General features: G+C 40.2%; 1 protein-coding gene across 6 annotated transcripts in view; it reads right to left on the bottom strand.

Moving 5' to 3' along the window:
- Positions 1–12258, bottom strand: part of MYOM2 (myomesin 2) — a 158476-nt gene that overhangs the window by 21272 nt on the left and 124946 nt on the right. For 5 of the 6 annotated variants that reach the window (XM_056565676.1, XM_056565678.1, XM_056565679.1 and 2 more), the window contains one exon: positions 11237–11342. In XM_056565676.1, the coding sequence (XP_056421651.1) occupies positions 11237–11342 (106 nt within the window). Of the gene's footprint in view, positions 1–11236; positions 11343–11876; positions 12025–12258 lie in introns of those variants that run through there. The other variant, XR_008891211.1, reaches the window with a different exon arrangement.

Raw genomic sequence — 12258 nt, 5'->3', positions numbered from 1 at the left:
AACTCTGCATATACCTATGGGGAATAGGGGGGGGCAACTCTGCATATACCTATGGGGAAGAGGGGATGGTAATATGTAATATTACCTTTTAAAAATCATAACCCTTTCAATTTTCCACCTAAAAATCCATATTATGGCTTTTTTTTTGCGTCGCCAATTCTACTTTGCAGTGACATTAGTCATTTTACCCAAAAACGCACGGCGAAACGGAAAAAAAAATCATTGTGCGACAAAATCGAAAAAAAAAACGACATTTTGTAACTTTTGGGGGCTTCCGTTTCTACGCAGTGCATATTTCGGTAAAAATTACACCTTATCATTATTCTGTAGGTCCATATGGTTAAAATGATACCCTACTTATATAGGTTTGATTTTGTCGCACTTCTGGAAAAAATCATAACTACATGCAGGAAAATTTATACGTTTAAAAATGTCATCTTCTGACTCCTATAACTTTTTTATTTTTCCACGTACAGGGCAGTATGAGGACTCATTTTTTGCTCCGTGATCTGAAGTTTTTATCGGTATGATTTTTGTTTTGATCGGACTTTTTGATCACTTTTTATTCATTTTTTTAAAGGTATAAAAAGTGACCGAAATACGCTTTTTTGGACTTTTTTTGGAATTTTTTTGCGCGTACGCCATTGACCGTGCGGTTTAATTAATGATATATTTTTATAGTTCAGACATTTACGCAAGCGGCGATACCACATATGTTTATTTTTTTTGTTTTTTACACTGTTTTATTTTTTTTATGGGAAAAGGGGGGTGATTCAAACTTTTATTAGGGAAGGGGTTAAATGACCTTTATTAACACTTTTTTTTTTACATTTTTTTTGCAGTGTTATAGGTCCCATAGGGACCTATAACACTGCACACACTGATCTCCTATGCTGATCACTGGCGTGTATTAACACGCCAGTGATCAGCATTATCGGCGCTTGACTGCTCCTGCCTGGATCTCAGGCACGGAGCAGTCATTCGTCGATCGGACACCGAGGAGGCAGGTAAGGGCCCTCCCGGTGTCCGATCAGCTGTTCGGGACGCCGCAATTTCACCGCGGCGGTCCCGAACAGCCCGACTGAGCAGCCAGGATACTTTCAGTTTCACTTTAGAAGCGGCGGTCAGCTTTGACCGCCGCTTCTAAAGGGTTAATACCGCACATCGCCGCGATCGGCGATGTGTGGTATTAGCCGCGGGTCCCGGCCGTTGATGAGCGCCGGGACCGAAGCGATATGATGCAGGATCGTGGCGCGATCCCGCTTCATATCGCGGTTGCCGGCGCAGGACGTAAATATACGTCCTGCGTCGTTAAGGGGTTAATAAACTTTTTTTCTGGTATATGAAGAGACCAGAAATCAGCAATTATGGACTTAGTTTTTTATTTTTTTTTATTTTTTTTTGTTTACACCATTTACCATTCAGTTTAATTAATGTTATATTTTAATAGTTCTGTCATTTCCACATGCGGCAATACCAAATATGTTTATTTTTGTTTACACTTTTATTATGGGAGGGACATGATAACTGATGTCCTGCATTAGTAGTAAATGAAGAGCGCTCAGCTTGTAAGCGCACTTCATACACCCAGACTGCTACCGCGGCATACATATACACCCTGTTTCGTCAAGGTGTCAATGGTGCCTACACTAACCCCTCGTCCTGACCTCACACACAGCCTACCTCCCACCGTCCTGACAGATCCCTATCCCTTGAATTCACTGCTCCCTGAAGGTACCGGTGATGAGGAGCCTGTATTGTCATGCAAAATTGAGTGACCCACACCTTTTAGTCCCTCCTATTTTATGGCACCACCTTTTTTCAAAGCCACACCCAGTTACAATGCTATCCCCCCCCCCCCCCAGATTTGTGGGGCTTCCTACGCCCCTGCCCAGGAGGCAGGGGTGTAGGAGGCATTGAGAGGGCATGATTACAGCTGGAGAAGACGGACTAGGTGAGCATAGCTCCCCGTCAAGAGGACTACTTACAGGGCTGGCGGGGGACATTTTTAAAATATATATTCTCAGCATTCCTGTGGACAGGAACATCTTTTAGGGATAGTGAGGAAGAAGATTTTAAAATATATAATGCATTGCCAGGTTATATAGTTAAGTTATATATAGTAAAGTCTGATGACAGGTTCCCTTTAATACATGCATATGTTTTTTGTCTTCTTCAAAGGAAATTAAACTGTAAATTGTGACCACTATTATGATAATGTCAAACGTGTTTTTAGTGTCAGTACTTAACAATAAATAGACATTAAAAGCACAAATACAGTGATTGCATCATTCCAGCAGCAACACAGTTAATCAGTAAAAACATAAAATTGTAGCTGAAAACAAAACGTCACCCGCAGTCATTTCCTCTCTAATTGGCACTGCTGTGTGCAGCGTTCAGCATCACAATAATGGCAGACTTTGAAAGAGATGATCTGAACCTATCATCATTCTGGGAGATGAGAAACTACAGACTCTTGGAAATTAATGAACACAGCACAACTAAGGTGCTCACAAATAGCTAAGACATTCTTTGAAAAGGAAGGCAGGAGTCATTGTGTAAACAGATGCTTAATTTAACTTTGTTATGTTTACTATTAGAATTAACCAGACTTCCCATTAGAATGTATTGTATGTAATCCAGCCTTTGAAGGATTAATGAGCTGAGTGGAGCTGTTGTGGAAATACAAAAATAAAAATAAAATGCAGTACATCCATGCCCCTCGTCACAGAGTTGGCTGCCATTTTGTCTGCTTGAGAAATAATCTTCAGACTTTGGCTTATCCAACTAGAACAGCCATAGGAAACATTCAAGACTAATAATCTAAAGAAATAAGAAAGGTCAGAAATCCGTGGAAAATTCAGCTGTAGAAACGCTAACGTCTTGATGATGGAAGCTGCAGGAGACAACTTAGCCGGGTCTCAGCGTAGATAGTCCAGAAGAAAGGAAAAATGGTCTCCGGCACCCATAAAAAATAACATTTATTGAAAAATCTTTAAAACATACGGTGTGACATACATCCAATAACTGATAAAAGCAATATGTCCTCAAAACGCCAAGCGTTTCGAGGACGTACTGCTTTTATCAATTTTTGGATGTATATCACACCGCATGTTTAAAAAAAAATTTATAATTTTTTTTTATTTTTTTTTACGGGAGCAAGAGACCATTTTTTCTTTCTTCTGAACCTTCCGGACTGCAGATGTTTTGCACTTACACCTCTCATGATGCTTTGGCAGCATTTTGGCTGTAAGAGCATCATGGGAGATGTAGTGCAGTGCCAAAGGTTGTCTATGCCTGCACTAGAAGCAGCGACCTTATTTTACAGTTCCAAAAGTGGATTATTAGTCCTCAGCTCAATATCAAAAAAGATTGAATGGTGGATGTCTGGTATCAAAATAGAGAAAAAGCAGTGGGTACCCTTGAAGAAGGGGTGCTATTGATGTGCTTTGAACCCCAAAACGCGTTTGGTGACTGTTATTGAGCCTCTGTCAGTTAGATCCAGTGCACACTACAGCTGCGGTTTTACAGCGTTTATTGGAGAGTTCCTTTCTGGAAAGATTTTTTTAATCTACTGTTTATTATCCACCTACTTTATGGATCTGCATTGAAATCTATTTGCCAAACCGGTATAGAACCCTCCACTACAGGAACATTGCTCTAAAGTTCGTTGGAGTCATACTTTATCTGCATGTTATTAATCATCTGCATTTAATGCTATCCAGTGCTTACCAGCCTCCCGCACAAGGTCAGCTGACCTGCCATCAGCTGACCTCTGACGTCAGACGCCAAGGGACAGCTCGCCGGTGAGAGCGGCTGCACATCTTGCGGCCATCACGCTGCCCCGGCTAGAGCGCATCTGACCATCTTCCATCTGCCTACCAGTGGTGCGGTGAGGGGCACGATTGTGCCAGACACTATATTTCTTTTGCAGACAATTTGAATGTGGAGTGGAAAAAATGGTAATAGCGATCCAGCTTCAATATCATTTATACAAACTGATCTGTATTCTATACCTGTTACAGGACATTATTTACTTCAGGATATTTTTTTCTCAGGACAATTATAGGACACTTATTTACTTTACAGGATATAACTACCATCTACAAGACTGTTATTAATTTTTCATTTACAGGATATTTATCTATAGAGTCTTCATTGCATAGAAGGTTTTTTGACAAATAAGCATATCAAACAGATTCACTATCCAGGAGGAACGTTTTTATTTTATTTTATTTTTCTTGCTTAGATCTCCATTCGGTGCTCACCAGATACACTATCATTCTGATGAGTGTAGCAATATATGCAACAGTAACAAGTGTATCACTATATGGCTGTTAGCTATAGTAGATACATTGGTTACATTAACTTGTGTATTTGAGAGTATCACCAACACTATTCATGTTCGCTCTGCAGTGTAACACTCAATTGTTCTTATATTTATTGTACTTTTTAACCATTTGTGCGCTACCGTAGGGCCATGCGGGAACGCATTATTTAATATCTTATAATAAACAATTTATCATCTATCAGTTTATCCATACCTTCTTTTTCTCTATTTTGATACCAGACATCCACCATTCAATCTTTTTTTTAAATTGAGCTGAGGACTAATAATCCACTTTTGCTACTTTTTCTCATCTCTCTGTGGGGGAGAGCTTTTAGTTAACCTCGCTCATTTTTATTGTGGTTGAGCTACACATATCTATTCACATTATTTTACAGTTCAACTGGCTATTTTTACTTCCTGACCCCACAAATAAAGTATTATTTCACTATATATGGTATTTTATTACATATTACCATTCCATACTATCAGTGGCCTCTTTATGTGCCTGCTTAGAAACAGTATTATATGGCACTTATTTAAAAATAAAATAAAATTGTAAGAAGATCGGCTCAGATTTCCTCCCTTAACCCCTTAAGGACCAGGCACGTATGAGTACGTCCCTGCGCCCTGGGTCTTAAAGACCAGGCACGTATGAGTACGTCCTGGCAAATTTCGCATCCCGACGCGCGCCGGGCGGGTTGCGAAACCGGACACCTGCTGAAATCGTTCAGCAGGTGTCCGAGGCAAACGCCGAGGGGGATCCCAGGACCCCCACATGTCGGCGATCGCCGCAGATTGTCCGCAAAATCACGCGGGCGATCTGTGGTGGTTCCGGTCATTCGGGTCAGTGGTGACCCGATTACCCAGAACTGGATGGTAATCGGTGGTGTACGATACACCACCAATCACCTGCCGTTGCTGGGAAGAGGTGACAATACTGTCACCTCCCCAGCAACGCTACTATTGGCCAGCGATCGTCTGACCAATAGTAGCGCGGCAGAGGAGGGGTTAAAGGTCCCTTCCCGCTGCTGCACCCGCTCTCTGTGTTCAGTCAGCGGGTGCCGCAGTGAGGAGAAGAACGTGGATCGCCCCTCGGAGCTCCGGAGCCCCCTCACCAGCCTTACAATAGGGACAGCGGATTGCAGGGACAGGTAGGAGTTAATAAAGTTTGAAAAAAAGTCCTATTAGGGTCCTATTAGGGTCTGATCCCTGACCCCGGGTCCTATTAGGGGTTCGGGGAGCTGCATGCGCCATCCGTTTTTTTTTTTTGGCCGCAGCTTTTTTTCTTTTTTTTTCTTAAATCCCCCCCCCCCCCTTACCCCCTAATAGGTCCCCCAGGGTCCTATTAGGGTTTGATCCCTTTCCCCGGGTCCTATTAGTGGTTCAGGGAGCTTCGTGCGCCACCCCTTTCGTGCTATTTTCTGCTATTAACCCTTGCAAAATGTGAAATTTGGGGGGAACACACATTTTAGTGAAAACATATTTTTTTTTTACATATGCAAAAGTCGTGAAACCCCTGTGGGGTACTAAGGCTCACTTTATTTCTTGTTACGTTCCTCAAGGGGTCTACTTTCCAAAATGGTATGCCATGTGTTGTTTTTTTTTTTTTTTTTGCTGTTCTGGCACCATAGGGGCTTCCTAAATTCGACATGCCCCCGAGCAAAATTTGCTCTCAAAAAGCCAAATATGACTCCTTCTCTTCTGAGCATTGTAGTTCGCCCGTAGTGCACTTCAGATCAACTAATGGGGTACCTCCATATTCAGAAGAGATGGGGTTACAAATTTTGGGGAGTATTTTCTGCTATTAACCCTTGAAAAAATGTGAAATTTGGGGGGGAAACACATTTTAGTGAAAAAGAAAAAAAAGCATTCCAGAGTTATTAATGTTTAAAGTGACAGTAGTCAGATGTTCAAAAAACGCTCTGGTCCTAAGGTGTAAAATGGCCTGGTCCTTAAGGGGTTAAAGGGGTACTCCCATGGAAAACAGTTTTTTTTTTAAATCAACTTGTGCCAGAAAGTTAAACAGATTTGTAAATTACTTCTATTAAAAAATCTTAATCCTTCCAGTACTTTTTAGGGGCTATATACTACAGAGGAAATGCTTATCTTTTTAGATTTCTCTGATGTCATGACCACAGTGCTCTCTGCTGACCTCTGCTGTCCCTTTTAGGAACCAGAGCAGCATATGTTTGCTATGGGGATTTTCTCCTGCTCTCGACAGTTCCTAAAATGGACAGTAGAGGTCAGCAGAGAGCACTGTGGTCATCATTACATCTGAGAAATCTAAAAAGATAAGCATTTCCTCTGTAGTAAAAAGTACTGGAAGGATTAAGATTTTTTAATAGAAGTAATTTACAAATCTGTTTAACTTTCTGGCACCAGTTGATTAAAAAAAAAAGTTTTCCACGGGTGTACCCCTTTAAAGGCTATGACCTTTTGTCGATCCTAAACATGGCTGCTGATAAAGGCTAAACTTTAAACTTTTAAGCGCCACCCAAAGACTGTCCATAAACACTCGGCTGCAAAGCTCCGAGAAGCCATTTAAAAAGTTTACAAAAACCTCTCCTCATCTGTGGCCCAGTCTGTGGGACCATCCCTACTAAATAGGAACTGCTGACCGGTATGGGTAGGATGGCCATGCAGTCCATGGAGAAGACTGTATTAATAAGATGGGTGTCAGGCATCGACCAGGGGACAGGGAGAGTAAGCCCTAAACTGACCCTAAAACCGCTCTCCCTGCCTACTTACCCATCCACCCAAAACAATGGATCAACAACTGGGTGCCAGTCCCTCCCTGAACTAAAGTGCAGGGGCCTAATAAAAACATATACTAATAAATAGTCAGTCACAAACCAGAAACATAACAATATAGAGTTCAAAACACCAGACAGGAAAACGGATAAGTCTGAACATACTCCAGAACAAAACAGGAATAAACTTAATCCCCTAGAAAAACCTCCAGTAGACACAGGAATAACAATACCCTCTGACTCACCGTGGACAGGTAAACAGGATCTATCGCTAAACAGGAATATTCGCAACCCCCCATGTAGTCCCCATGGACAGATAACAGGGATGCCTAGATACACAGGATATATTTATAGAACACTGTTCACACTGAACACAAGACATGAATAATCGCAATCCGTTCAGAACACCTCCAGTAGATGCAGGAATAACAATACCCTCTGAGTCCCCATGGACAAGTAACAGGGAGGCCAAAATACACAGGATATAGATAGAACACTGTTCACACTGAACACAAGACAGGAATAGCAATCCCTCCAAACACCTCCAGTAGACACAGAGTCCCCATGGAGAGGTAACAGAAATCTATCATAGGACACTGTTCACACTGGACACACAAACTGGAAACTCCACTCCACTAAAGGAGTAGCCATAATAATAAATCCAAATAGACAACTGGCCAGCAGCACACTCACCAGTGTGGACAGGATGCTGGCACAGTAGGAAAGCAGAAATATAAAACACAGAACTTCATAAGAACAGATACAAGAAAAAACACAGCATGAACAGACACATAGCAGAAAGGACATACAAATCCTACAGCCGATAAAATAAACATAAAATTGGCTAAAACCAGAAAATACAAAGTGCATGCTAAAACAGAGATAGAAGATAAAAGCTCAAACAAATAGAGTTTCATCAAGAGCTCCATGCAGCATGTCCAGCATCTTAGCAAGTCAGGATATAATGAAGCCCAGAGGGTAGACTGGGTTGACTTTAAATAGACACACCCAAGGAGCTATTGGCTAGCAAGCCAAAGGCTATTAAATATTCCCTGACCATGGAACATAAAACTGTTCACACACAACCAAACCAATAGCTGTGTGTGAACACAGACAATACAGACATGACAATGGGTATGCCAATCTTCTAACTAGAGTTTAGTAGGTGGCACATAATACTGTCTCATAGTTTCATATATTTGTGAGAATAAACATAAAGAAGCCAAGCCCTTTAAAACTAATATCCAAGCAGTGAAACACATAGCAGCAACTCAGTATTAAAAGCATACAAGCACAACCAGGTCAAACCAAAAACTATAATAGAATTTAACCATGAAATTATTGTTTGTTTCAGATAAGTCAGTTTGAGGCTCAATTATGCACAGTGGTCTTAAAAAGTTACACAAAAAGTGCATAACATAAAGAAATCCAATGACTACGCTTTACTGGTTGTAAATGGTTTACCAAAACCAGAGTATTGGGAGAATAGTGCAAAGTGACAGGAAGGTGACAGTACAGTATAGTACAGAACATCTTTTGACAGTGAGTACAGTACAGTATTCTGATGTCTGTAAAAATGTAGGATCATATAGGGGGATACAGCTAGGGGCCAAGAACAGGAAATTAAGGCTACAATAGGTAACGGTTTGAAAAGTCTGAAAAACTGTGTTATGATAATTCTCAATTTCTTCTGAATTGTGCAGATGGAGGAATAAACCACATGCATTAATGGATTAATCTGACTTTGGTGTTAGTGGTGATGGTGGCATATGCTGTCCAAAAGGTTGACTAGTATAGACTAGCTCCATTAATACCAATAGAGCATTATCTACATATATAGTGGTACAATTTATTGGCTGCCTCCAAAAGGCCCACAAGACACATTGCCAAACACAACAACAAATTGAATGAATTCCAATGCCCTTCAAAATTACCATACTTCTAGAAGGGCACTTTTAAAACTGGAATGGGAGATTTGAAATGTAAATGTTTAGCTAACAATACATAAGCAAGTGTGTGATGGTAAAGAATGTTTTTAGCACATACTCTGCAGGCTTTAATTCTCTTCTATGATGTTTCCATATCAGCACACACACACACACACACACACAGAAGATGGGATGCTGTTCTTATTTGGCTCTTTACACCCTATGGAGTAGCAGCAGCAGCAGTATGGATGGCACTATAGAGCCCTATTAAACAGTCTAATTTGTGAATCAAGCCTTGGATAAGATCTATTGCTCCTGTGCCACTTCCTTGCTGTCTCTCTCTCTCTCTCTCTCTCTCTCTCTCTCACTCTCTCTCTCTTTTTCCCTCTTTCTCTCTCTAAGACTGAATATGCTAGTTCATCTCGTAACACTAAACAGAACTGAGCGACCTTTTTAGGCTGAATGGACGTTTATTGTGAGGGGGCAGGGGGGAGGAAAGAATCTTGATAAGAAGAGAAGGAAGCAATTGTATTTGATAAAAAAGATCACAGGGTTTCTTCCTTTCACCTCTACTATTGATCTACACAAAGTTTTTTGAAATGTTGAAATGACAGTAAGCATTTAAGCAATTTTGGCTAGTAAAAATAACAGTTTTAACAACAAGTAGACTAAAGCAAGTCTAAAAAGGCTCATAGTAATTTCCTTACTGATCGTAATTTCCCAAGTGTTCCCATGTTTCTCCAGTAGTAAATATCAGGTGATTGACAATTAATATTCATTTCTGTTACAGACACCAAGGACTTCATAGAACATTATTTTAACCTGATACTGGATTCTGTCAATTACAGGGCATAGAAATCCTTCCAGTTCTAATAATTTGACTTAGAATAAGCAGATATTTTTAGAATTGTCATTTCAAATTTACAGAAAAGGTTATAACTTATATCGACTTCTAAAAAAAAACATGAAAAGACAAGATGAGATTTTCCTAACCCCTTGCAGCATTATGCTTTTATAGTATTGTGAAGGAGCAGGCATACAACTGATATTGCATTGAAGCTGCCATTATACCAGATAGCTCCAAACCATGCCATTTGACCCTTTAGATGCCATGATTAATAACCCTGTAAACCTCAGTAAGTCCACCAGCGGGGTTCTGATCAGTCACCATGGCAGCTACAGCACACCAAAAGCATTAAGGTCTGTCACGGCAATATGTGAGCATACTAGGCCCTGTCTAACAGAGTATCACTGACAGGCATAATATATTGCAAAACTGTTATTCTTTACTAAATATTTTATTTTCATAATTAATAAAACAACAGTACACATCATGCACTGCCACTGCCATTCAGAAATGTATTGGCATGATATATCCTCTACTTCACGTCCTTCCTTATCTTCCTCATGCCTCATTATATCCCTATATGTTTGTCACTAGATGACTAGCTTAGAAACAATACCCAGTTATGCAATACTCTGTCAGGAGATGTATATGCTTTTGTGTCTATGTGTGGCCGCACAGTGGTTTTGATGTCAATTACAGCTTGTTGAGGGTTTGGGTACCTTATCACCATATCATATTTAATTTGTATCAAATAGAATCCTTCAATAATTTCCAGGAAAAGGAACAGTGGACACCCCTGCAGCTGGAAAGACCAGGCAGGCTTTAAAGGAGTACTCCGGATGGGGGATATGTGTCCAATAGTGTGTGTGTGTGGGGGGGGGGTCCTGTTCACTGAGATCCACCATAATCTCTTGAATGGAACCCCAGCTCTACCTGCTCAACTTACCCAGACCTGTCTTCTTCCCTCAGTGCCAACTTTGGGAACACACTCACACTCAGTGGTCAGACACCCCATGGTCAAACACTTATCCCCATCCTGTGGATAGAGGGTAGGTTTTCCTTAACTGATGAACCCCTTAAAGTCCCTAACCATTCATAAGACAGACAGCACCTGGCAACACCTACTTATCCCTTCAATTAACATTTTCAATACAGTTTCAAATAAAGGTATTGTGTACTACTGGAGGTTTTCAGCCTAGCATCAAATTTAACCTGCCTGGTATATTTTGTAAATGCTGTACCTGCCCAGGGAATGTACAGTATAAAACATGTTAATGATGTTTCAAACAGAAACCCGAACAGAGGTGGAAGTGTTCAACTGTGGTCAATGGCTTTCCCTTTCTACTCAATATTGTCAAATGTGGCCATGTAGAATGCATACCTCTGGTACCACGTGACTTTCATTTCTTCAGAGAAGTACTTCATGTAACAATGGAATCGTATTCCTTCAGGTGTGCATTGGATCTTAAGCTCGGAAGCAGATGTTCCTAGGAAACAAAGACCAGCATATTCCACATAAACTTGTATTTCTCTAGTACAGGTTAGATTTTTTTTCTTTAACAAGGCAGAAAATACAGTTCTCTAGATCTTAAAGAAAGAAAAACTATTTTTGATACCACAGAGACATATTATCTGTGAGCTTCAGTTATGAATGAAATAGATTAAATTACTGACTTTGATGCATTTTTATGACAGTCCTCCTACATGGGCGCAGAAAGCTATAATAAGACATTATGGCTTTCTGGTCTTCTAGGGTATTGTTCTTTCAAAACAGCCTAGTTTTTCTTTGGTGTTTTCACAATGAGCTCTTAGACACATGTCTTAGTGCATTTTTCTTTCCAAATGATAAACACTAAGTAATTTCAGTAATTATCTTTATAATAGACTCTTCACTTTATCTACTGAGAGCTGGAGCAAGATATTTCAAACTGTACCGTCTGGAGCAAAGACTTTATTAACATTATATATCACTATAGATTAAATGGATAGACTGTAATTGTGTTTCGGCAGAGTTTACTTACGTGTTGCTCCTCACATATATTACTTCAGACTTTGCACTAACTAAGCGGTCACTCTGTATTTTAGCTGTAAACAGTGAATGAAGGGAATTAAATCCTATGCTCATTCATTAAGTTTTAAAGATAAGGCTCAGGCTTTCATTGTGAGGACCTGAAAATGAATAAAACTTGGCTGTCACAGAAATAACAGACAGATTCAAAGCCACAACAGTCTGTGTAGCTAATGGAAAGCCAGACCAAAAGAATGTGCAATGTAAGAAAATATGGCCTATATACAGATTGCTGTCAAAACAAAGAAAGCCTTGGGCAGAATAGGTATAGTATGTTTATTCCAAATACTAAGAATACTTCATGACATATGTGGCATCTATTTAGTTAACTCATC

The sequence above is a fragment of the Hyla sarda genome, chromosome 3 (genome assembly GCF_029499605.1).
Source record: "Hyla sarda isolate aHylSar1 chromosome 3, aHylSar1.hap1, whole genome shotgun sequence".
Lineage (NCBI taxonomy): Eukaryota > Metazoa > Chordata > Amphibia > Anura > Hylidae > Hyla > Hyla sarda.
This window is presented reverse-complemented; position numbering and strand designations above follow the sequence as displayed.